The 25804-nt window shown below is 48.3% G+C and overlaps 1 protein-coding gene, 1 long non-coding RNA gene and 5 other non-coding genes across 7 annotated transcripts; 4 read left to right on the top strand and 3 right to left on the bottom strand.

Annotated features, from left to right (window-relative positions):
• Positions 1–8164: 8164 nt before the first annotated feature.
• LOC115948335 lies at positions 8165–9233 on the bottom strand. The gene is made up of 3 exons (XR_004082163.1): positions 9203–9233; positions 8843–8976; positions 8165–8303 (listed from the first exon to the last, which is right to left on the bottom strand). It is a non-coding gene; the product is annotated as an uncharacterized LOC115948335 (long non-coding RNA).
• Positions 9234–10534: 1301 nt separating this feature from the next.
• On the bottom strand, positions 10535–13486 carry LOC102045476 (gallinacin-11-like). The gene is made up of 3 exons (XM_005424949.1): positions 13429–13486; positions 11818–11946; positions 10535–10662 (listed from the first exon to the last, which is right to left on the bottom strand). The coding sequence occupies exons 1-3, from the start codon at positions 13484–13486 to the stop codon at positions 10535–10537; spliced, it is 315 nt and encodes a 104-aa protein (XP_005425006.1).
• A 3671-nt stretch (positions 13487–17157) lies between these two features.
• Positions 17158–17229, top strand: TRNAW-CCA. The gene has a single exon. It is a non-coding gene; the product is annotated as a tRNA-Trp (tRNA).
• A 1657-nt stretch (positions 17230–18886) lies between these two features.
• TRNAR-ACG lies at positions 18887–18959 on the top strand. The gene has a single exon. It is a non-coding gene; the product is annotated as a tRNA-Arg (tRNA).
• A 537-nt stretch (positions 18960–19496) lies between these two features.
• Positions 19497–19569, top strand: TRNAR-ACG. The gene has a single exon. It is a non-coding gene; the product is annotated as a tRNA-Arg (tRNA).
• A 1421-nt stretch (positions 19570–20990) lies between these two features.
• Positions 20991–21063, bottom strand: TRNAR-ACG. Its single transcript has one exon. It is a non-coding gene; the product is annotated as a tRNA-Arg (tRNA).
• A 1672-nt stretch (positions 21064–22735) lies between these two features.
• Positions 22736–22807, top strand: TRNAW-CCA. The gene has a single exon. It is a non-coding gene; the product is annotated as a tRNA-Trp (tRNA).
• The last annotated feature ends 2997 nt before the right edge of the window (positions 22808–25804 follow it).

Genomic DNA, 25804 nt, shown 5'->3' with positions numbered 1-25804 from the left:
GTTGCTTCTGCACTGCTGGGTGTCTGAAAGGCCTCTGGCTGCTGGGGAAAGAGGAGAGGACACCTGATTAGGAGAGCTGGAACCTACTCAGAGCTCTAAAACCTACTGGGAACTCCAGTGGTGTTGGTGGCTGAGCGTGGGATGCTCTCAGCTGGCAGCAGGGAAGTTCAGGTGGTTCCGTGGTGAGGATCAGATGTGCTTGGGAGGAGTTTCTCCATCGAGCAAGCACTGGGAGTCTCCTAAAGACTGGCCTGGGTGAGACAGCCAGGTTTGGGTTGGCTGTGTTATGTTGGATGAGTTAGGTGAGGCTGGACATAGAAGTGCCTTTTGGAACAGTTGTTTCACCTATTGTTTCCTTATGAGATTTTTTTTGGCTTTTTGGTGTTTTGGTGTTTTTGTTTTCTTGGGTTTTTCAAATCTTTTGCTGTTTTGATTAAAAGGGCATGTGCTGCTTCTCTTTAGACACAGCAGAAACACCAAGTTTGGGGGTTCTGGAGGGTCCACCACCACCAGTGGAGTGGGCAAACCCTTCTCTCTCCCTTCATTGTCCCCAGGACTTTAGTTAAATAAATTACAAGATAAACAGGCTAAGCAAGTAAATCTCTTCTTCTTGGTTATCAGGATTGCCTTCTGCAAACATAATATCACCAAAGTCCTGCTGACATCATAGTGACCTTACACCTGAATGAAACCCAAATCTCTGACATGTGTATACAAGCAGCCAGCAAAAATGCCAAGTCATGGAATAAATTTCTATCAAACCAGAATCCCAAAAGACAAACAAAAAAAGGTAAACTATCTGCCTTTCCCTCTTCTTTTCCCCTCTGAAAGATAGTTTTGATTTTATAGTATCAAAGATACAGAGAATGATTTGAGTTGGAATGGACATTAAAGACCATCTACTTCCAACCTCCTGCCATGGGCAGGGACACCTTCCACTATCCCAGGCTGATCCAAGCCCCATCCAACCTTGCCCTGAACATTTCCAGGGATGGATACCACAGCCTTTTTGGGCAACATGTGCCAAGGCCTCACCACCCTCACAGGGAACAATTCCTTCCCAATATCTAATTTACGCCTACCCTCCCTCAGCTTAAGACCATTCCCCCTTGTCCTGTCCCTCCATCCGTCATCCCAAGTCCCTCTCCAGCTCTCCTGGAGCCCCTTTAGGCACTGGAAGGGGCTCTGAGCTCTCCCTGGAGCCTTCATTTCCCCAGGTGAATACCCCCAGCTCTCCCAACCTGGCTCCAGAGCAGAGGGGCTCCAGCCCTGGGAGCATCTCCAAGGCCTTCTCTGGACTTGCTCCATCAGATTCTGATGCTGAGGATCCCAAATCTGGAGGCAGCTTTGCAGGTGGGATCTTACCAGAGCAGATCAGAGGGTGAAAATCACCTCCCTCAACCTTCTGGCCACACTTGCATCTTCCTGCATTTGCCACACCTGTATTCCACTCATGGAGAATTTAATGGGATTCTCCTTGTCTGGTGCAGGATGAGGCTTTTATCCTGGCCAGGAGCAAAGCTCAGGCTCCTGGCTTAGGCTCAGCATTTCTGGGTGAGTTTTGAGGGTGCAGGGAGGAGGGCATGCACAACCTGTGAACTCAGGGCAGCTGCATGCAGGAACTTCACGGAGACCATCCCAGGAGAAATTTTTTCCTTGGAAGCACAAGTGAGCTCAGCCTTGACTTGGGGATGCTGTCTTGCCCTCTTCTACCTCAGCAGAGTAGGAACCTGCCTTTTCCCTCTCCACCGTCCTGCAGGAAGCCCTGTGAGGATTTTGTCCTTACCCGGAGCGCCCTGGAGGAGGAGAATGACAAGGACTGCAAAGAGCAGCAGGAGAACCCTCATGGCTCGGTGTGGGTGGAGGTTCCACTCTGAGGAGAAGTGAAGGGCCCTAAAGAGAGGAATAAGAGGGAAATTCTGGATTTATAGAGGCCAGGGGGGTTGTGTAATTTTCCTGGAGTGGAGGGAACTTTGTCAATCTCAGGTGCATTTCAACATGACGGCAAACAGTTGCATGGGGTGTGCCTGCTCTCAGTCACATCGTGTTACAGACAGAAAGGGGAAAAAAAGGAAAAAAACAGAGGAAAAAGACCAAAAAGTGGACGGAAAAATCGGGGTTTTGTTGACAATTACACTGAACACTGGGGAATCTGCTACTGCTTGCTGCTGGAGACAGGATGTTGGGACTGACCCAGTCTGGCTCTGTGTGTGTAGGCTCGAGCATGTGATGTTAAAATCCAGTCCAAGTGTTTGCAGTATCAGAATGTTGTATTTTGGTTTGGTTTTGGTTTTTTTTTAGTATTTCCAGCTCTCACTCTCTGTGTTTAGCACTGACACAGTCAAGCATGAAAAAATCCAGAGTCTCCTCTTCAGCACTCCCCAGCACACAGAGCTGGCTTGGAAACAATGGGATCCTTAAAAAAATCATGGATCTGCTTCAATTTCCCAACTTCCAGGCTGCAGAGAGGATGCTTGCCAAGGTTTTGTTTACAACTGCCAAGAAAAAATTACAATTTAATATTTTATTGATTTATGTACTCATTCAATGGGAAAGCTGGGATATCTCCCTGCAATACTCAGGGGCATCAGGAAAGCAGGTGGATTACAGCTCTCCCAGGGATCCTGGCAGGCCCTCAGGTTTGTACCAGTTCTCCAGGTCAGTTCCAGGAAATCAGTAGAGGTGAGACCTGCATTTCAACTTGGAAAAACAACACAAAGCAAACAAGGAGCAGAAATGTCCCCCAGCCGAGAACAAATGGAGGAAGAGGAAATAGAAACTTTATAAAGATTTTTCTTACAGTGGTGATGCAGCAGAGGCCATCACCAAGTCTTCCCTTTTCCTTTCAGAACTCATCTCAATGGATTTTTCTTTGCAGGCTGGATGCCAGGGGGTGCTGGAAAATGCAAACCCCGTGTCCTTCAGGCTGCTTGAACAGAACAAGGATCACCTTCATCAAACAGTGCAGATAAAGGGACCTTCACCAGCTGGACTTTGGAGCAGGGAACACCGAGCTCTTAACCAGGGTGTCCTGCAAACCGGCCAGGCACAGCCTGGGAAGGGAGATGGACCTTGGAACCCACCTGGGGGAGAGCTGGATGCAAGGATGTGTGTGAGCCTCTGGAAAAATGTTGATGCCCTGCCTGGGTGGAAGACAATAACACACCCTGTACCTCTGAGGATTGGTATCTCCAATTTGAGAGATGGTGCAGGGGGATTTCCTGGAATCATGGAATCATAGAATGGTTTGGGTGGGAAGGGACATTAGAGATAATCCAGTTCAACCCCCTGCCATGGGTAGGGACACCTTCCACTATCCCAGACTGCTCCAAGCCCCATCCAACCTGGTCTTGGACACTTCCAGGGATGGAGCAGCCACAGCTTCTCTGGGAACCCTCTGCCAGGGCCTCCCCACCCTCACAGGGAAGAACTTCCAAAGCAAAGACTTTGGGCAGAGCTTATCCAGCAGAAAGGAGACAGCAGTCCTTGAGCTGCAGCCCAAGCAGGAAGGAACGTGTGGATGCTCCTGTGAGTGTCCTGCTCTGAGTGTGTGACCTGCAGTGTCTGAGCATGTGTGTGCAGATGGTTTGGTGTTCTCCAGAGAGGATGTGGAGCACGGGGCCAGGGTACCACGTGGCCATGATGTTCCCAATGTTGGATGGCAAAGCTCCAGGTGTTTGTCTCCAGCTCAGCTGCTCTCCCGTGCTGGGAGCAGCACCACTGCAGAGGGGGATTTGTGCCTGGAGCTGTTTGGATGCTGCAGGCTCCATGGGGACCAGGCTGCATCCTCCACACCACTACAAACCCCAGCTCTGCAGCTGGGGTACATGGGTTGAGCTGCAGAACGTGCCTTGGGAAAGAAATCCAGGACTATACAGTACCAACAAAAAACAGATTTCCTCCAGAAAATCAGGAGCAGGAAACCTCTGTCCCTTGGGCAACTGCTTGTACAACAGCTGGTCTGGCTCCCCTTGGCATGGTCCTGCTGCTGTGTTGGCCTCAGCCTCTGGTGAGCCCACTGGGGCTGGCCCAGCAGCCTCCCACCCTCTCCTGCTCCCCAACCTGCCAGCAGATGTCTTTTTTCAGAGCTCACCATGCACAAAGGCTGATCTGTGCTCAGACACATGGCACAGGAATGGGCTCCTGGGTGCTTGAGAGGTTTTGGGGCTGGGAGGAGTTGAATCAATCTATATCTGCTCTCTGGCCCCAAATGGGAGGGATGTTTCCACTGACTTCATTGCCTTCAGGCCAGGACCTGAGCAGGCTGATTTTTAAATGCATCTGGGATAAGTTTTTATTTTAAATGCAAACTGGGATAAGTTTTTGCCAGCAGGAGCAATTCCTGGGGTGAATGAACCCTTTATCCAGCTTGTGATGGCACCTCCTTCTCCCAATCCCACTGCCAGCATTTTGCCAAACAAGCAAGCACTGATAGAGCCCTGCAATTCAACCTCTGAATAAATTATTGTGGGCTCAGCTCTGGGCTCAGCCCTGGTCCAGAAACCCCCCATGGCTCTTGTTCCAGACCACTCCTCATGGCCTTCTCAGAACTCTCTTCAACAGGTCCATGTCTGTCTCAAGTAGAGGCCCCCAGAGCTGGACACAGCAAGAAATGATGTTTTTGCCCCACAGAAAATGGCCAGAGCACACCTTGTGCAATCAACTTCTCCTTTCCAGTGCAGGGCCACATCCAGGTGTGAATTATTGATCATTCCTGGCATGTGCCCACCTCCAAACCGTGCCAAGGAACAGAGTGGAAAACAGTTCATTTTCTGGCAGCACATTTGAGCAGCCACTGACTTCTGAGCCTCACGTGATTTGATTTACTCATGTAGGTGCAGCCTCAGAATCCTGGGCTGTTTGATCTCCCCAGCATGCCCCGGAGCTGGGCTGTGCTCTGGTGATTCCTTTCACCCCACAGGATTTGGAAGAGCTCCGGGTGGGATGTTGGAATGTGACCCCTTTTCTCTTTATGTGGGGGTGAAGGAAGATCCAGGCATGCCGGGGGTTGCACTGGTTTGTGTGGGATTGCCAGGGATGTGAGGGACAGCCTGGATCCAAGGGGCTGCCCATGGGTTTGGCATCTCAGCTTCCCCAAGCAGGAGCCCAGCCAGCCCCATCCTGCTCCTGATTGCACATCACAGTGACGTTTTTAGGGCAGAAGAGGAGGATTTGGCTCTCTTTGCCAAACAAACACTGTCCTGTTGCCTGGGAACAGCAAACAAATCCTGCTGAGGGAATCCATGCCATGCTTTGATGGACTGAAATCCCCAGTTATGCAGGAGGCTTGTGCTGGGTGACAGACCTGGCATGAGGGTAGAGCTCTATCTTGGCTGTCTGCGTGGCTGCAGAGATCCCAAATAGGCATACCAAGATGTCTGGATGATTTTTGCATCTCCTTTAGGTATAGGTCTGCTGAGGTAATGCTAAAGAACCCCAATTTGTAGCTTTCTGAGCTCTATCAGATACAGACAGCTGGAGTTCAAGGCTCAATCAAGAATTTCCCACCAAAACCCCCTTCTTCATTTGGCTTTTACCTGCCCATGGCAGGGTGTTGGAACTGGATGATCTTTAAGGTCCCTTCCAACCCAAACCATCCTGGGATTCTGTGATGAATTTATGATTCTTCCTCCTCCCCAGGGTTACAGGCTACTCCAACCAGGGTTTAATTATTTTGAGCAGCATTCCCTGTCATACACTTACACCAAAGCAGCTCATGCTGCTGTTCAAGCAACTCCCTGTCACCCTGATTTTTTAAGACTTTCTCAGCCTTCTGATGTTGACATTCTTGTAATGAACTTCCTCTCACACTTTATGTAAATAACTCATTGTTTTTCATTCTTTTATGGAGGAGGAGAAATATGATGGACTGTTGGTTTGTCCAGTGTCATTGGAGCGGTGGCACTTCCCCCCTCCAATCCACTGGCACTTTTGGAAATCTATAAATGTTAGAGTCAGAAAATAAACTTCCCTTTTTTACCTTAAAAACAGCACAGTGTCCGTGTTGTGTTGTTTCATGTCATATAGTGACAACTCCCCATGAGCTGAGCTGAGCTGGCTGCTTTGCCCCAGGTGAGTTCAGGGGTAAAGAAACCACATCAAGAAATAGTTTTATAAAGTCTGGGAATGCCATTCTCCACCATCCACCCTATCCTTGGTGCTTTCTCTCTCCTTTCTCTCTGTGAGACTGGAAGGGGATTCAGTTCATCTTATTCATTGGGCAGAAATAATGATGGATTTTTGTTTATTTTTTTGGTTGTTGTTGGATTGTGGTTTGGTGTTTTTTAAGGTTATTTCCATCCAGATCAGCAAACAAGGGAACACACAGCAGTGGGACAGTGGGATCATACCTGTGAGGGACAGACCAGTGCCAGAAGGACAATATTCCCTATAAAGTGAGTTTTTCCACCTTTCTTGGTGGACTGGCCAGTAAGTCTGAAGCATATCAGGGGCCCAGTGACAATGAGAGAAATGTGCAAGGCGAGATGCAAGAGCTCACTCCTCACTTTCCTTGGAAACCAGGCTGTAACCAGGATGGCTGAGCATTCCCAGATGAGGCGCAGGAACGATGAACCCTGTGGATGAATGTGAGAAATAAACTGTTTGATTTGGAGAGGTGCCTTGACCCCAAGGCCTCCCTGTGCTGTCCTCGTTCGTCCGCGTGCGTCAGAGGCATGGGCTGGGCATGGGCAGGAATTTGCCTCTGGATTCAGCCCTGTCCCTCTTTTCAGAATCAGTTCCCCAGCTCTGGGTTATCTGGCTCTCCTGAGGGTTCATCCAGCTTCAGGGGATCTCCAGGGGACCACTGGCATCACTGGTGTCCCAGTGATGACTTGAGGAGAGTAGCTGGGCTGCTCATCAGTGAATGGAGGCTCTTGGATGAATGAATTGTCATTCCTCTGGCACTGGGGCCTGACCCTGGTGAGGTCAGTGGGAATTTTCCTGTTTGATTCATCAGAACAAGAATTTCATCTCCCAGAGAAGACTTTTCCCTGGCTCTGTCTGACCAGTGCCTCAGCTGGTTGGCATAGCTCTCTCATTACATCATTGTTTCCTTGCTTTCACAGAAATGATTGACCCAGAGAGAAATATTTTACCTGGAAAGGGAGACCAGGAGCTGACAAAGGCAGGGAAGTGTCAAAATTTTGTGTTGAAAAGACACAGAAGGGCTGAGAGGGGATTTGGACAGAAAATTAATTTAGGCTGAGGGAGTTCATAGGAAGAAAGATGTGAGGGACAAAGAGGCTGATTTCCTTGGGGCTGGGTGACCAAAAGGGAAAGGAGTTGCATCAGAAATGCAGTCTGTGGGTGGAGGGCAGCCTGTCAGGGCAATGGGATGCAGCTTTCAGATCCCCTCCCCACCATGTTTAAAACAAGTAAACCTGGGATTTAGGGGGAAAAAAAAATTGCTCCCTGTGAGGGTGGTGAGGCCCTGGCACAGGGTGCCCAGAGAAGCTGTGGCTGCCCCTGGATCCCTGGAATTGTCCAAGGCCAGGCTGGATGGGCTTGGAGCACCCTGGGATAGTGGAAGGTGTCCCTGCCCATGGCAATGAGATGATCTTTAATGTACCAATCCATTCTGGGATTCCATGACTGCCTTGAGAACCTGGCACAGCCTGGAAAGGAGAAGTGGATGGGGGTGGATCTTGCCTGAGAAGCACAGACCACACTCGCCTTTATGTCAAACCAGGTGCCTTTTGCACCAAAAGTGATGCCAAGATGACTTTCCCCATTGCATCTGGGAAGGGAATTAAAGCACAGAGTCCCCCTGGTGTTCTGGGGAGGTGAGGAATGCTGTGGTCACTCCTGCTCAGTGCCATCCCACCACTGGCAGCATTGCTGACTCACAGGTGGGCACTTGCTGCTTTGTTAAACCTCAGGTTTATTGGTTTCAGATAAAGCAGAAAGGCAATTTTTTCGCCTGGGCATGTCAGATAACAATCAAGAGTCCCAAAAGGGCCACAGATATGAGTGGCCCCAGTTTCTTCTTGTCACACAGCGTTTCCTAAAAAAGTTACAGCAAAACCAAAGTGTTCAGGAGTCCATGAGTGAATCCACAGCCACAGAAACCACAAAAACTTCCCAGCAGCTGCTCATGCTGTGCCAGTGGATCCTGCAGCTCTCCATGTGCTGCAGTGGCTCCTCTGGAAACCTTCAGCTCTCTGTGGTGGCAGGTGGCAGATTTTTGCAGCAGAGAATGATGGGTTCAAAGCAGAACTGAGCCAGGTATTCCCCAGAAACACAGCTTCCCACTCGGCACAAGCCCCCTCCCTGGTTACAGCTGTCTGGTCCATGGGCACCTCCTGGACAAGGGAGTAGCAAATTCATGGATAAAATTAGTGGGGTTCCTTCTGGCACCGTGTTCCCAGCCAGCCAAGCCAGCACTGGGAGCACACAGCCTGGGCACACCCAGGATCCCCATCCCAGGTTCAGATATCCATGTTAGAAATCCCAAGCTGCTGAGCCAACCTCCCTCAAGGAATGTTTTATCACGGAGTTGTTTTCTCAGGATGTTGGCAAAGACCGTGCATGGGAGGTCAGAGGGGCTGTCCTCTCCCTGCCAAGGAGGCAACTGCAGCCTGAGAAAAGGCAGGAACATTTTCCCAGAGCACAGAGCTTCTCCTTTAGGGCTTCCCCTAACTCAGTGATGTGCCCCATTTTCACAGCCTCCTCCCTGCTCATTTTTTGTATTCCCCCAAGGGATTAAATAATGAATTTTCCCAAAGTACCTCACCCACTCTCTCACCCAGAAAACCTTTCCTCAGTCGCTATCACACAGTGAAGAAAGATTATCCCTGTTCCCAGATATCCTGTTCACCACCCCAGGCCTTCCTTGTCTTACCGTGCTGGGTCAGGGAGATGAATATGAAAACAAGCACAAGGAACCCCATTCCTTTGGCTCTGCTGGAAAATCCCAGGGCTGGGAATGACATTTCACAGAAGCCTCTGTGTGCTGCTGGCATGCTGGATGGCATCCTGGAAGAGGGGAGGAGTAGGCAGGAGTTAATTACATTCCAGTCCTCAAAGTAACATTTGCTGCTGAGAAACCGTTTTGTGTCGTTCTGACCCAGCTCTGCTGCTCCAAACAATGATGACTTTTTTTCACAGTCACAGGTTACTGGCTTTCCTGATTCCTCTCCTTGGCAGCTGGTAGAATTCCAGCAGGGAAAAAAGAAACTCAGGGAGATCCTCTGCTCTTCACCTGCATCAAAGTCCCTTGGAAGTGACAGGGAGGAGGGAAGCAAGGGAAGAGTCCTGAGGATCTGCAAGGAGTAGAAGGACGCAGGCTGGGAGTGATTAATTTTTAATCTGAGCTCGTGTGAATATTTTGTCCAGCTGAAACCTGGGTGTTATTTTTTTTTCCCCAGCTTTGGCTTCCAAGGAATTTGGGAGGCTTCATTCCTGAGGGTGATGAGCACACAGTGCTGGTGAAAGAGCTGTTAGTTCAGCAGTGCACCTCATGGTGGTAAATCTGTGGTGAGTGTGCAGTGCTGGCTGTGAAATGTGATATTCCAGCTGCCCTGCCTGGCCCTGCTGTTTGCTGTCCCTTCAGCTGTGGCAATAAAACTGCTCTGTGAACACATCTTAAACTGGCAGGCTAAAGAGTAAAATTAAAAGCCCCTTTCTCCCTAAAAAAAAATACCCAAACAGAACAACGTAATTAAAATCAGAGTCATTTAGGTTGGAAAAGGCCTCCAAGGTCATCGAGTCCAACCATTCCCCAGCTCTCCCAAGCCACCACTAAATCATGTCCTCAAATGCCACATCTGTCTCTCTTTTAAATCCCTCAGAGATGGGGACTCCATCACTGCACTGGGCACCCTGTTTTAATACCTGACCACCCTTTCCATGCAGAAATTCCTCCTGATGTCCAATCTGAGTCTCCCTTGTCAGTTTGAGGCCATTTCCTCTCCTCCTGTCCCTGTTCCCTGGGAGCAGAGCCCGACCCCCCTGGCTGTCCCCTCCTGTCGGGGAGTTGTGCAGAGCCACAAGGTCCCTCCTGAGCCTCCTTTTCTCCAGGCTGAGCCCCTTTCCCAGCTCCCTCAGCTGCTCCCTGAAGTGTCCAAGGAATGATTGGATGTGGCACTCGGCTCTCTGGGCTGGGTGACAAGGTGGGGATCAGTCACAGGTTGGACTCGATGACCTTGGAGATCTTTTCCAGCCTTAATGATTCTGTGATTAAGTGTCCTCAGTCCTCTAAAGCATCCAAGTGTAAAATCAAACCTGGTAAATAAGATTAGGCTGGTAAGAAGGATTAAGGGATGGGGTTTCCAAGGATACAACAGCAAATTTTTGTGCAATTCCGCATGTGGGTGTAATAGAGAGACATTCTGCCTCTTTCCATAAATAAATGACTGTTACACCTGTTTATACATCATTTATTGCCTTCTTTATATAAAGACACGTGTCACCTCTAGTTAATTACACACTTTGCATGTTGAGAACAGCAGACACATCTACAACACAGCATAAAGTTTGTTTGCTTTCTTGTCTGCTCACTCCCATGGTTTTCTGCAGTCCCACGAGGTCCTTGTCACACTTCTGTGCAGCACTTCCATCCCCTGCGAGGGCAGAGCCCCTCCTGCTCTTGCAGACATCTGATTTCTGGGGGCACACAATGGCCCCCCTCATCCTGGCAGATGTGGAAGTTGGATGTGGTGTCTGCAATTCAGAGGGGTTGAGTCAAACCAGGAAACCTGACACTGCCATCCAAACCATCTCATACACAAAAATTGTTGGGAAATTCTGCTTACTGTGTCTCCAAAAGCAAAGACACAAAGATGAACTTTGGGGTTTATCACAGCACTTCTGTAAAAGAAGGAATTTGTGACCCACCAGCTTGGAAAAGAATTAACTGAGGGAAAGATATTGTAGACCTGTGAAAAAGATGGATGCAGAATGACTACATTTCAAGTCGGTGGCACTGAATAAAATTATGAGGGATCAGGTTTTAAAATAAATGGAATTCCTAACCTGGGGGAAAAACATCCAGTAAGAACTTTTAAACACAAGGATGTCTAAATCTAAAAATCCCGAGCTGCAATTTCACAAAATCCAGAATAACATAACATAACATAACATAACATAACATAACATAACATAACATAACATAACATAACATAACATATAAGGAAATGTAATTATGTGGTTGTGGTCACTTTACACACACAGAGTGAGTGCAAGGAAATATCCACTTCTGGCCAGGATGCTGGATCAGAGGAACTTTGGGATTAACACAGTTGTTTCTAAAGTATATATTCATGAATGATTTATGCTGAGGATTATCTATTGAGAAGCACCAAAAACAAGCAATTCTGGGAAGATTCAGATAAAATAACAGGGTCAGTTGGCACCTATTAAGCCCAGCAGGGTGGGTGCAGCCAGCAGCCCCCCAACAGATAATTATAGGAAGATTTACCAAGGAAAGAATACTCTCTGTGGGCCAAAACTTTTATTTTATTTCTCCAGTTGGACGTAGAGCTTTGGGTTCTTTTGGCCAGCCCCAAAGGCTCCACACTGGGGTCAGTGGAGGAACACACAGGTCCATCTTTGTACATGGAAAGAGATGGCTTAGACCCCATGCCTGGAAGTGTCCAGGGCAGGCTGGATGGGGTTTGGAGCACCCTGGGATAGTGGAAGGTGTCCCTGCCCATGGCAGGGGGTGGAACTGGATGAGTTCACCATGAGATGATGGATTTGAGTTCCCATCCAACCCAACCCATTTTGTGATTCTGTGATTTGGAGGCAAAGTTTGCTTTGCTGAGTTCAGCCATTTCTCTCCGAATTTTCCCTCCAGGGCAGGGTTCCCACACGTACCAACACAGCAGGTCCTCCGGCGCCGATAGCAAGTCCCGAAGGCAGCGAAGGGCTCCGGGCAGGATTTCAGGTGGAAGCAGTAGCCGTGGTATTCCAAACAACGCGAGGTGTCCCTGGGCAAGCCGAGACCTACAGGGGTGTAAGAGCCAAAATGAGGGATGTGGGACTCCAGGTGGCTCTTCAAAATGCAGTTTATTCCATCCAAGAGGTGACAGCAGTCCAGGGTGGTGGGTGACAGAGCTGTGCCTACAGCTGTCAGCTCCAGCTGCAGCCAGGCCTGGAGACCCTTTGGTTTTGGTTGCAATGCATTATATACTTTCCTTTTGGTTACACTGCATTATGTACTTTTCTTTGCTGAGCATCTTAATACAGTAGAGCCAATCTATACCTTAACTATTATCTATAGCCTATCATAACTACTATAATTACCATATTCATGTTACTGTTCTCCAATCACTAAAAGTTAGTACATTACAGTTTAAGCTAGAAGTTGTTTTTCAGTTTTCTTGCAGTGGAAAATTCCGAGACCTTTTTTCTAGTTGCAACATTGGCAGTCTTGTTTGCCTGTGCTCTCTTTCTGCTTGGTAAAAATATCTTCTTGTTTGAGGTGGATTTGCTCTAAGTCATAAAAACCCCTTCTGACTAACATAACTTTTGCCTCCTTAGTTATCCAGTAAGACTCAGCAATTCTTTTCTTCTATATCAAAACTTGCTTCCATCTCTATTCCTTCATCAGATTCTACATTCAAAAATCTTTCTGCTAAGCACATGGAAACCCCACAGACCCCAGTTAGGGATCTGACACAAATACCCCCAAAACCCAGAAGTCTGGAGGAACTCATAGGACCTCAGAGCATTTAAAAGAAGGTTTTTTGTACAACTGGAGTGAAACATAGAGGTTGATGTCAATTTTCTGAACATATCCTGGCAATTTGTGCTATAATGGGAAGGGACAGACCAGCCTTGGCTGCTTCTGAGTTCTGTGACTGCAGTGCTGCAGGGACATGCAAGGGACATGCAAGGTCATCACATGTCCTGGAGATAAAATTATGGCTTTTAAAAAACCCCAAAAGCAGGATCTGGCTCAATTAACAGGAACAAGCAGTTTGCCCAGTCCCTTCTTTCTCTGGAAGCCTTCTCCAAGGTGAGGAGTTTCATTAAGCAAGAAGAACAGGTAGGATAAAGACACAATCGGAAGATGAGTCAGTGCAGCAGAAGGGCTGAGGAAAGGGAACCAGAATATTCAGACAGCTGAAGTCAGTGGTGCAGTTCAACCTGAACAATACCAGAGAACACCTCTGCTCTCTTCTACCCACACAGAGGGGACAATTTCTAACCCTGGGGTTAGAAGAGGAGGTGATTTCCATGGTGCCACCATCCAATAGTGCCACAAAAAACATTTCAAAGAGTCATAAGACCCAATACTTGGCAGAAGCTTGTGTGGGGATGTTCTGGTGTGACACCTGCTCCCCACAGGTTAACTTTTCACTTCTGCTTTTAGAAAAAGGGAACTGTTCTAAGAAAAGGAGATGAGGAGAACATTCTGCACCACCACACGAGCGAGCTGTGCCTCCTGCACAGGCAAACCCCAGCGTGGGGCTTGCCCCTTACCTGGAACAGCCTGGAGGAGGAAAAGCAGGAGAGCCATGAGGCAGGAGAAGAGCTTCATGGTGGAAGGTCTCAGCTGCAGCCTGGAGACAGGGCCACAATACCAGAACCTTTGGGCAGGGGAGGAGGGAGCACCCTGGCATTTATAGGGCAGTGGGAGCAGCTGGGGCTGTCTGGGGAACCTTGGCAGGGGTGGCAGGGGAAGGCAGCAGGTACAGCCTGACCTCTGCACGTGGCTAAACCTGAACAATGGCTCGGGGGCACAAAAAACAAGGGGACAAATAGCTGTGCCTGCCCGCCTGACCACTGGGAGGGCCCCTTATCAATATGGAACCACCCAGAGAGCATCATTAACTTGAAATGTCAATGTGGTTGGTAATGGATTGTCTGGAGGAAATTAGCCATTGTTTGGTGGGAGAGAAGGCAGCTGGAATATCATAGAATCATCATGGAATCATAGAATCGTTTGGGTTGGAAAGGACTTTAGAGGTCATCCAGTCCAACTCTCTGCCATGGGCAGGGACAGCTCTCACTATCCTAGGTTACTCCAAGCCCATCCAGCCTGGCCTTGGACACTTCCAGGGATCCAAGGACAGCCAAGGCTTCTCTGGACAACAGAGAATATCTGTTCCTACTGCTTGTCCTGTGATGCAACATCTGTTCCCAAGAAAAATAAATAAATTACAATAATCATTCCATACACAAGCATATGAAATAGTTGTATTTTTTCTGTGAAAGGTGCTGTGAAGAAAAAAAAAAAAGGTCTGGTCTAGTGGAAGGTCTTCCTGTCCATGGAATTAAATGATTTTTCAGATTCCTTTCATCCCAAACCCTTCTGCCACTCCATGTTTCTATGATACATGAAGTGCAGATTATCAGTTTTCAGGTATCACCAGCAGCACCATCAACTTTGCAGGTGCACAAAGAGCATGTGACAAGTGAGATTAATGATTTTTACTCAGCATTTGTCTGTACAGAGTTTGAATGATACCAGCAGACACATGGAGGTGGCAGCTGACAGCTCAGGCTCTCCCTCCATCATTTACTTCAGCCTCTTTCTGTACAAGGTATTTTTTGATGTTGTTCTGACCCAGCAGCCCCAATATCAACAATAAAACCTCCCCCTCAGCCATGTGCATTGTTCTCTGTCTGCCTCCCTGCTTTCTTTGTTTGTTTTCCATTGCAAATTTGCAGGTGCCATCCAGTCCTGAAGGAGAAGTGTTTGTGTCCATTTCCAGATACTCCAGGGACAGGGATGAAGCAAAGGCTGCAACAAGAACCCTTCATCTGGCTCAGGTTCCCTCTGAATCCAAAGATATCCTAGCTGAAATATTCATCTCAGCTTTCAGGATCTGTTGTTGTACTTTGTCAGGCAGGAGCAGACACTCAGCTTTCTCAGCAATTATTTTTTAAATCACAAAAAAAAGTCTTGTTCTGTAGTGATGGCCTGGAAATGTGTTTGCTGTTTAAAATTTTATTTCCGTGGGAGGTAAAGTACAAATTTAAAACCTCAAGTGTGTTAACAGTCTGGAGGAAGAGGAGTGACTGCCCAGTAATCCCACATTCAAAATCCCTCCCCATCGTTTCCAGAATGTCATTACTATCACACCACAAGTGCTCATACAGTCACAGTGCCCTTCAAATTAGGATCAGAAATTATCCCAGAAAAAAACCCAACTCTTTGAAATTCAAGGACAATCTCAGTCTGCTTTGACACCTCTGCACTTTGTTTGCTCCTTTTTGTTCTCCTCCTTTCCCAGGTTACTTTCCCAGGTTATTCCAGGTCAGAGACATGTTTTATATGGATCGCAAAAGATATGCTCATACACAGTGGAAGTTCTGCCCCTTGCCTCAGGATCTCTTGTGAGAAGCTGCTGAGGGAGCTGGGAAAGGGGCTCAGTCTGGAGAAAAGGAGGCTCAGGGGGGACCCTGTGGCTCTGCACAACTCCCTGACAGGAGGGGACAGCCAGGGGTGGGTCGGGATCTCCTCCCAAGAAACAAGGGACAGAGCAATAGGAATCACCTCAAATTGCACCAGGGGAGGTTTAGATTGGAAATTAGGAACAATTCCTTCACAGAAAGCTCTGTCCAGCCCTGGCACAGCTGCCCAGCGCAGTGGCGAAATCCCCATCCCTGGAGGGTTTTGCTGAGGTGGTCTGGGACTCACATCCCTTTGAGTAAAGGAGTCTTTATGAGAAGGGAAGACTTCTCATTCATTTCGAAGTTTTCAGTCATGGGACAGCTCTGAAAATAATAACTGGGATGCCAAATTTATAGGAAACATCTGCTGTCCCAAAGCGCTTAACCAGATTTGTGTTATGGCAATGTAAATCAGCAGGATTTGACTGCAGTTGGGCTGAAGTGGTCCTGGAACTGGCTGAAAACCTGACTTTATTTCCAACATTGTGAGGAGCAAGTGACAGAGTGGGATGGATGAGGAGAGGTGCCACTGAGGGTGGTCAGCAGGGAAAAATATGGGGGAAAATCTAATAGCAACCATTGGGGTTGAAGAGACAAAAACTTTGTGCTGTGGAGGAAAAACCACTGTATTTCCAGGAAGGAAACAAGCTGAATTTCCAGTCTGGCCTTGGGATGGAGGATTCTTCACTGAACAAAATTAATCTCCAGCCTGACTTAGAGCTCATGGAGCCCATGAGCTGGTTCCTGGCTCCCTCTTGTGGGAAAAGGTGCTGGAGAAGGAAGGGACCTCGTGGTGCAGAATTTGCTTAGGTGGAAAGGTAAAAGAAAGAGGAAATGCCTCTTTGTTCCATCTTCAGCACTGGTAATCCACAGGGAAAATTCATGGTGATTATTCATATATTTGGACAGCAGGGATGGGATTTGGTTTCAGGCATCAAATTTTAGAGAGGAATCGAATTTTTGGAGGGAGTCACATTCAGGGTAAGTGTTTAACTATGAAGTTAATGTTTTCTAACCTCATGAAATTTAATAACATTTCTATAACTTTAAAAATCTCTGTAACTATAGTAATACTGAGAGCTCTGCTCTTACCAGGATTAGGCTGAGCCAGGGAGGAGTTTCCTGGTGCTTTGCCCATTGCACTGCTGGCCACAGCCCTTGCCCGTATTGCCCCTCTCCACACACCCTGGTACCCAGCAGGCTGTCTCCAGCATGTCTCCATGGGGTGGGAATGAAGCTGGGAAGGGAGATGGAGAGGGCTAAGGAAGGCTTCACCTCCTTACTGACACAGCTGTCCATGGCAGCCTTGCCCTCAGCAGCCACGAGGAAAGGACTGGGCAGCTGCAGTGGTGGGGCAGGGGACAAGGGAGCATCCTGCCCTCCTTGCAGGAGCTCCAGGTGCCACTCCCAGCCAGCACAGGGCTGTGGCTGGGGCAGGACATCAGGAGCTGTGAGTGGCCTGAGCCCATGGGTGCTTCGCTCTGCCACAACCATTTCTGAGTCCACAGCCAAAACCATTTCTGAGTCCACAGCCAAAACCCACCTTGGGCTGTTCTGTGTTCCCCCCTGAGCCACCATCCTCCCTTGGAGCATCCCTGAGCCTGGTTCCTGCCCTCACTGACACCGTAGTTCCCCTCATCCCACCCCACACCTCCATCCTGCAGCCTGGGCTGGTCTCAGCAGCCACCCTCCCCTCAGGCTGCCCCTCCACAGCCACAGCCCTGCTCCCGGGGTGCAGGGACACCCCAGGGTGGTCCCCATGGAAAGGACATTCCCAGGGGCCAATCCCAGGCCCCAGGACCCTGCCACCCTGACCTCGTGGCGCAAGGGCAGCGCGTCTGACTCCAGATCAGAAGGCTGTGTGTTCAAATCACACCGGGGTCAGTCTGGGCCAGCACTGGCATCCCTCTGCTTTTCTGGGGGGCTGCTCTGTGGGAGGGTGCCTTAGCCTGGGGGTGTGTATTCTATTTCCATCTGTTGGAGGTGGGGCAGTTATCTTCTGTTAATTGGGCAGTTTTCTGTATCTATTCCACAAGCAATCTTCCCTCCAGGACATCTCTTCTGTTCATGGGTCATTGAGTGTCCCTGCAGGACTGATAAAATTCCATCATCCCCTTGGGAGATGCTCCACCCAGAGGGAGGAGCCAAGCATTCCTACCTGGATATGATCTGAAGTTTGGAACACCACAGGCAGCATTTTGCACTGGATTCCCAGAGGAGCAGCTTTCTTCTCCACTGCATTCCCAGAGGAAGACCAGGCCCATCTACATCACCACTGGACCTTCAGAGGAAAACTCTACCCTTCTCCAGGATCCCTGCTCCAACAGAACCACACCTGGCGCAGCAGCAGGGCTGCAGCCACCATTTAATGGGACTGCTGCCACCACCCTCACCCACAGTGTGTCAGGTTGCATTCTGACTCTGTCAGTGGTTTGTTTTCTTTTTGTACTATTGCATTTGTATTTTTAGTTTTCCTAGTAAAGAACTGTTACTCCTGTTCCCATATCTTTGCCTGAGAACACCTTAATTTCAAAATTATAATAATTCAGAGGAAGGGGGTTTGCATTTTCCATTTCAAGGGAGGCTCCTGCCTTCCTTAGCAGACACCTGTCTGTTCAAACCAAGACAGAGGGACAGGGCTCAGGGTGTAGGGACATGGACTAGACTATATGGGCAACATGATGCCCAGAGCTCTCCTTTGAGCAGGGAGCTGTGCTGGATGGAAATTATGGGTCGAGATGCAAGCAGGGAGGTTGTGTTGTGGTGGGTATTGGCCATAATTTACCTCAAGAAGGAGTTAATGCCTTCCTCAGGAAAATGCAGGAAACTTTTTAACTCCTGGCTCAGTCACTTCTGGAGGACCTGGACATGCTTGCCTGGCAGGGTAACATGGGGTGGTAGGGTCAGTCCAGGGGACTGAATATCTCCAAGGATCTGGAGATATCTGGAGGGGAATCAAGAGCAATTACTCTGTGCAGGATTATGGAAAAAGGGACAAGTTTCTGATGAACAACATGGAAAGATTTTTTTCAAGAATATTAAGGAAGACCATCTGGAAAGCTCTAGCCCGGGCCATCACAGCTCGGGGTCTGCCTGAACACTATGGAAACAATCCTTCAGAAAGCCATGCCCAAAAGGAGGAAAGATGTGAAAAAGACTGGAAGGCCAAGAACTTATCAAATGCAGACCAGCCTAGACCAAAATAATAGATTTCTCTGAAGAGATGATTTCTTTGGTAGTCAAGTGGACACTGAGGAACATCATTTATCTTGACTTTGGTTTCACCTCTGACAAGGTCTCCCAGACATGTCCCTGCAGCAGGACATGCACACAGAGCAGCTGAGCTCATTCCAAAGGCAAAGCAAAGGGCCACAACCAGGCACTGAGTGGGTTGGGATCAGGGGCTGGGGGTCCAGGGGACCCTTCACTGCTGGATGCTGAGCTGGCTGTGCTTTGGGGTCTCTGTGGTGGGAGCAGAGGCTGCTCCACAGAAGGAGGGACATGGCCAGCCTGGCAGGGACATGGGGGTCACCAAGGGACAGGGCCAGTGGCGCAATGGACAACGCGCCTGACTACGGATCAGGAGATTGCAGGTTCGACTCCTGCCTGGCTCAACACTTTTAGCCCACAGAAATTCCTCCTGCTCCCTTCTTTCTGACCACCTTCCTTCTCCTGCCCACCATCCATCCTCCCTCAAGCTCCTCATGTCCTGTCCCACACTCCAGAAGGGGCAGGGATGGAGTCCACACCAGAGCCAGGGGCACCACAGCAAATCCCACAGCGGAATGCAGGTGCCTACAGAACTGCTGTCCCACAGCCAGGACAGAGCCAGCACTCCCAGGATGTCCTGGCACCTCCTGTACCCTGGTCCCCAGCCCCTTCCAAGGCTCACCCTGGTCCTGCTGCCCTTTGTCAGTGCCTTGTCAAGTTCTGCATGGGACAGCAATGGTCTCAGAGTAGGGCAAGGTCCCAGAGAAGCTTTGGAGTTTCCATCCTTGGAGTTATTTAAAATTTGGCTACAACCTGATGTCAAAGAATGTTGTGCTCTGAGGGGGGATTAGATCGCCTGCTTCTCAGGGATGTCCTAAAATCTGCTTTTCCTATACTTGATTAATTCAGTCACAAAGCCCACCTAGAGCTCCAGGAGGGCCGGGCCAGTGGCGCAATGGACAACGCGCCTGACTACGGATCAGGAGATTGCAGGTTCGACTCCTGCCTGGCTCGCAATTTTCCTGCCCACAGCCTGGCTGTCACATTGATGGTGTCAGGGGACGTCTTTCCCCATGGTGCCCTGCCTCTGTCCGGTGTTGTCCCTTCCTGCACAGCAAAACTTCCCTCGCATCAGGGCAGGCTCTGACTGGACATACTGGCGAAAAAAATTCTCTGTGAGATGGTAAATCACCAAGAGAGAAGCTCAGAGAGCCTGTGGCCTCTACATCCTTGGAGGTATTCAGAGCCTGAGCATGCAGTTCTGATCTGCATGTCATCAATTAAGCAGAAGTCTGGACTGGAGACCACCACGTGTCATTTCCAACACGAATCACTGTTATTTGATGTAAAATTCCCATTTCCATGTTCTTTTGTTGCTTCATCCCATATTTGCACACTCATGGTCCTGTCATCACTGTTTTGTACCTTCACTGTGTCTGTGGCTTGGGCGAGGAAGGTTGAAGGTGTCCATGTGCAGGGCAGCCCAGACCAATTGGCCATCAAGCAAAATCTTGCTACAGCTCAGCTGTCCATCCCTCTGTCACCAGGCTGGAGCAAGTGGAGGTGGCCTTGGGCTAAGCTTTCCCCTCCACTGGGCACCACAGCTCCAGACAGTTCTATAAGGCCTGGGAAGTTTAACTACACATCCCATAGGAAGGCAGGATGTGCCCTCCAACCCTCCAGAGCAGCTGAGCTGAGCCTGGAGCTCAGTACGGGCACCTCCTCTCCTGGGTGGTGGAACCGGTGGGACCACAGGTGAGGAGGGCAAGGCTGACATGGGATGGGCAGGCGGGAGCAAGGTGAGGTCCTACCACTTCCCTTTAACCACCAATAAATCCAGGTGGTCCTGAAGTGAGGAGAGCAGGTGGGATCAGACGCTGGGGCCAGTTTCTCAATGAACACGCCTAACTATGGATCAGGAGTCTGCAGGTTTAAGCCCTGCCTGGATCACCCTGAAACTGGTGGTGGAGGTGACAAGGGACAGCTGTCTTCCAGAGGTCCTTAACCTTCCAGACTTTTCTCCCATCTCTCCAACACCACCATCTCAGGAACATCATTTTGTGACATCAAAGCTGTGAGCAGGGCACTGCTTCCAGAGCAGAACTTGGCAAGGCCCTGACAGAGGGCAGCAGGACCAGTGTGAGCTTCGGAGGGGGCTGGGACCAGGACACACGAGGTGCCAGGACATCCTGGGAGTGCTGGCTCTGTCCTGGTTGTGGGACAGGAGTTTTGGAAGCACCTGTATTTCCAGGAGGCACCTGCATTCCGCTGTGGGATTTGCTGTGGTGCCCCTGGCTCTGGTGTGGACTCCATCCCTGCCCCTTCTGGAGTGTGGGACAGGACATGAGGAGCTTGAGGGAGGATGGATGGTGGGCAGGAGAAGGAAGGTGGTCAGAAAGAAGGGAGCAGGAGGAATTTCCGTGGGCTAAAAGTGTTGAGCCAGGCAGGAGTCGAACCTGCAATCTCCTGATCCGTAGTCAGGCGCGTTGTCCATTGCGCCACTGGCCCTGTCCCTTGGTGACCCCCACATCCCTGCCAGGCTGGCCATGTCCTTCCTTCTGTGGAGCAGCCTCTGCTCCCACCACAGAGACCCCAAAGCACAGCCAGCTCAGCATCCAGCAGTGAAGGGTCCCCTGGACCCCCAGCCCCTGATCCCAACCCACTCAGTGCCTGGTTGTGGCCCTTTGCTTTGCTTTTGGAATGAGCTCAGCTGCTCTGTGTGCATGTCCTGCTGCAGGGACATGTCTGGGAGACCTTGTCAGAGGTGAAACCAAAGCCAAGATAAATGATGTTCCTCAGTGTCCATTTGGCCATCGAGGAAGGAATTGTATCATCCCAGAGTGTTCTGCCCTTGGGAAGTCCATGGTCCCTGTCTCCAGCCATCATCACATCCTTCCTTCATTTCAGGAACATGGCCTTTGAGGTGGGATGGACCAGACTTCCTTTTTATTCTTTTCTTGAGAAAAACTCCTCATGGCATTCATCAGAAACCTCTGTTTTCATCACATTACACTGAACCATTGTCCTTAAACACTCCAGGAGTCCTCTGGACTGACTGTACCACCCCACACTGATGTTCCAGGTGGTGAAATATCACATGGAGATAAGTCCAAGTCCCCCAGGAGTGACTGAGCCTGCAGTTGTGAAGCTTTTTCCTCTTTTCAGAGAAAGCTTTCACTCCATTCAGCTTCCTCATGAGGCAAAGTGCAGCAGACACCCACCACACTTCCCTGCTGTGTACTGCACTTCGGTTATGGCCTGTGCCCTGTGAATCATGGGTTTGATATCCATGCATCTTCCAGGTGAATGGGGCTTCAGTCCTCAGGGAGGTGCTGGGCTGTGAAGTTTTTGCTTCTTTTTTGTTAAGGTTGGGATTAAATGCGAGATGGAATTTCGTGTTTGGACTCAGATGTTTATTAGTTCTTATCTATATTATAGTTTTACAGACTGTGGGTTCTACAGTATTTTATTTTGACAAACTGAAAATGGAGTCTTATCTCTCTATAAGGTTTTTTAAGGATAAATTATTTAACTAAAAATTACATTTAAATTATTTTTATTTTTGACTTAATAACTAACTACTTGTGGATCACAATACAGATTTTTTTTCTAATTACACAATACTACTCAAACCTACAAAGAAGAAGGTGAAGAAGGGCTAGCTTCTGCTCTAAAACCTATATCTTGTTTTATATATATTACTATATTCTAAAACCTTAAACTCTAAGTTTTCTACTATGTGATATTACACACTTCTATTCAAACTCCACATCCATAATCCCAGTTCTATCATTCAATTCTGGAAGTTTTCTCCACAGCCTCAGGTCAAATGCAGTGTTCTCTTGGGGGGTCAGTGCCTGATAGCATAGAAAGTCTAAAATCCTTAGTAACCAGGGTTCCAAAACTGGGCCTCCATTTTTCCTATCCCTCTGGAGACACCACATCCAGGAGTGTTTCTCCTGGGAGAGGCTCTGCAGGGCTGCTCTGGGCAGTGGCCATTTTTGGCCTTCTTCCTCTGAAGTACCTCATTTAGATATTCTAAATATCTAGAATATTTTGTATACCAAGGCAAGGCAGGAAAAGATGGTGCCACTCCTCTGCCAGGTGAAACAAAATTCCCATTTCCTCAAAAATGCCCCAAATTCCAGGATGACATTTGAGCAGAAATTGTTTCACCCCTGACCTTGTGGCGCAATGGCAGCGCGTCTGACTCCAGATCAGAAGGCTGTGTGTTCAAATCACACCGGGGTCAGAATGTCCCCTCTGTGGGGATGTGAGATCAGCATCTCCTGCACATTTCCTTTTGCCCTCCCACTCCATAACTCTGTACCCCAAATCCCTTCAGAAGGGCAATGGATGAGCCATGGCAGAGTGGTCTTTCCTTGCTGGATGAGGATTCAAAGTATCTTCAAAGTTGTGGTTCTTCAAAGTATCACTTCAACTTTCCCTTATCCTATGTATGCAAAGCTGACAGGAATAGTGGGCACCCCAGATGTGGCTTCATGTCAGGATATCAATTTTTCTGGTCCCAAAACCTCTTTGGAAAGGCAAGGAACTGTTAGGGGGGATAAGATCCCTCTATACGTTCTTCCTCGAATAGAATAATCCCAATTTCTCCCCATCTCTCTTCACATCTCCCATTTCCAACTCCCCCACCACCCTGATGGCTCTCACTGAACTTGCTTTGCTGTGTCAGTGATGTTTTTTCGTTGATTCTGTTGAAACACCTGGCTGTGGGGAGCCTAAGCTGAGCCATCAGGACTGGTCATCAGGATCTTTAACTCCTTGCTTAGTCTTCTCTTGATTCCCCATGGTGAGATGGACAGAGGGGATGGAGGGCTGGAAAAAAGGCTTGAATCTGTACGAATGGCCTTATGTGACTTATAATTCATAAAAAGTAGTTGAACTCCTTTAAGGGTTCTTTCAAGGTGAATTTTAAAATATATAAACAGGAGATATACTGAGATAAGACAATGGATCAATAAGAAAGACAAGAACGTAGGTTCCCTTATTCCATAACTCCTGGAATGCCACCAAAGGGTTGAGTGAGCAGGGATTTCCTCAAGATGTCGCTGCTTCATTGCTTTCAATGTCACAGAATCATGGAGGTTGGAAAAGACCTCCAAGATCATTAAGTCAAATGTCCTTGTCTTTGGCTCTGTCTCCATAATGTGATTTTCTGTCCCTTTGACTTCTCAGAATGGAAAAAACCTCAGGCATTTCCTTCTGTAAATCTTCCACAGATGAAAAAGCCCCAAATAGCACAATTTTTCAAGATGCTGTTGTTGGGACAACTGGCATTCTCTTGAAAGGATATCTGGTAGGAGGCATTATTCTTGTGGACTTCTCATCAGAAGTATTTTCACTTCAGGCAATGGGAACAGTTTTACATTTCATAAAAAAATGCTGAATTTACAACTATTCACACTTTTCAAAGGGCCAAACTCTTAAGACTTCTGAAAGCCTTTTTTTTTTAAGCAGGAGAGTTTTGAGTCACAATTTAGGGAAGGTGTCCCTGCCCATGACGGGGGGGTTGGAACAGGAGGATCTTCAAGGTCCCCTTTCAACCCAAACCATTTGATGATTCTATGAAGAGCCTGGTGATGAGGTTTAATCAAAGGGACACCTCAACAGAGAGTAGAACTTGATGTCCCCCACTCCAGGAAAGTTGTCATAAGCTACTTAATAACCAAGATTATTTCATAATCTTGAGACTCTCCAAATGTTTCCAGTTAAAATACTCTGTCTTGCATAAACAAGGAAATCTTTGAGGCTGCATGAAATGGGGAAATGTGAGGGAGAAAGGCTTAAAATATTCCATATTGGTGTAAATTCCTGTAACAAATTCTCTTTCCTATATAAGTTTATTTTCCAGTGAAAATGCAATTCTCAGGGAATTATGATCAGCACTATCGAGGTCTGTTACACAAAGTAGTTTACTCTGAATATTGACTTAGAAGTAGCTTGACCAGAGGAGGATGTGAAACATGAAGCTGGCACTCCTTCACACAGATTGGACAGATTGGGTTCAATTCTGGAGTTTTTGTGTCTGGTGGAAATGTTTTTCTGTAGAAACTTGAAGTATGTTTTGTCAGGCAGCAAGGTTGGTTTGTTTTGCTTTGTTTTGGTTTTTTTCTGTCTATATAAGCAACAGTGTCACTCTTGTGTCACCAGGCTTCCTTCTAGAATGATCCCATGACTATTTTGGAAGCTGAAATTTGTTTTCATTTCTCTCCACCCTGTTGGTTCAAGTCTCAGTGTCCAGGTTGAGGACAAGGTCACATCTCCCTCTGAGTGACCAAGGAAGGGTTGTTTTTGGTCTGCTGGACCTTCCTAAGGATAAAGACCACAGAAACACAGAATGGAAAATGTTGGGAGACACCACTGGAGGTCATTTGGCCCAACCTCCCTGCTCAAGCAGGCTCATCCTAGAAGACATTGCAAAGAATTGTGTCCAGTTCTGGAATATCTCCAGTGAGGGAGATTCCACACCCTCTCTGGGCAACTTGTAGGTCCTCCTGTTTGTGGAGGGAGGCTCATTCCATGCCAAAAAAAAAGATCTTTAGCCTCCATTCCCTCAGCACTTGAACCAATCAATGAAGTGACTGCTGGAGGAGCGATGGAGGAACCTATTGATGTTTAGATACCCAGAGGAATTTTTTCATGAAAAGGGTGCTCAGGAGTTGGGAGGGGCTGCCCAGGAAGATGGTGGAGTTTCCATCCCTGGAAGTGTCCATGGAATTACTGGATGTGTCACTCAGTGCTCTGACAAGGTGGGGATCAGTCACAGATTAGACTCAGTGGTCTGGGAGCTCTTTTGCAATGTAAATAATTCAGTAATTCTGTGATTCTAACAGACTTTGTGTCTCCCATTTCCTCTGGCCAAGCCTGTCCCTGGTGCTGTCATCCCTTCCCTATTTACATCTCCATCTCACTCCTGCCTTAGTGTGGAGCAGGATGGGGGTGGCAGGGCTGTGATTGCTCAGTCTTCCATATGGGGATGAATTTTTATAAATACCTTCAGCAATGACATGGAAAAAAAACCCAGAGAGTGGGGTTTTGGCAGTTTTATTCCAGCTATTTAAAAGCCACACCAACAGCAGGGAACTTCATAAAATGGAGCAAGTGGGAAAATATATAACAGAAGTACTTGGGGGTAATGGATTTAGGGGAAAATAACCCAGGTTGTGACACTGGGTGATTTCTTTCCCAATGTACATTTTGTTGACAGCATGTGGTTGATATTTAT

Source organism: Geospiza fortis, unplaced genomic scaffold, assembly GCF_000277835.1.
Source record: "Geospiza fortis unplaced genomic scaffold, GeoFor_1.0 scaffold106, whole genome shotgun sequence".
NCBI classification, from domain to species: domain Eukaryota; kingdom Metazoa; phylum Chordata; class Aves; order Passeriformes; family Thraupidae; genus Geospiza; species Geospiza fortis.
The sequence above is the reverse complement of the archived record's forward strand: the minus strand, read 5'-3'. Positions and strand labels throughout refer to the sequence as shown.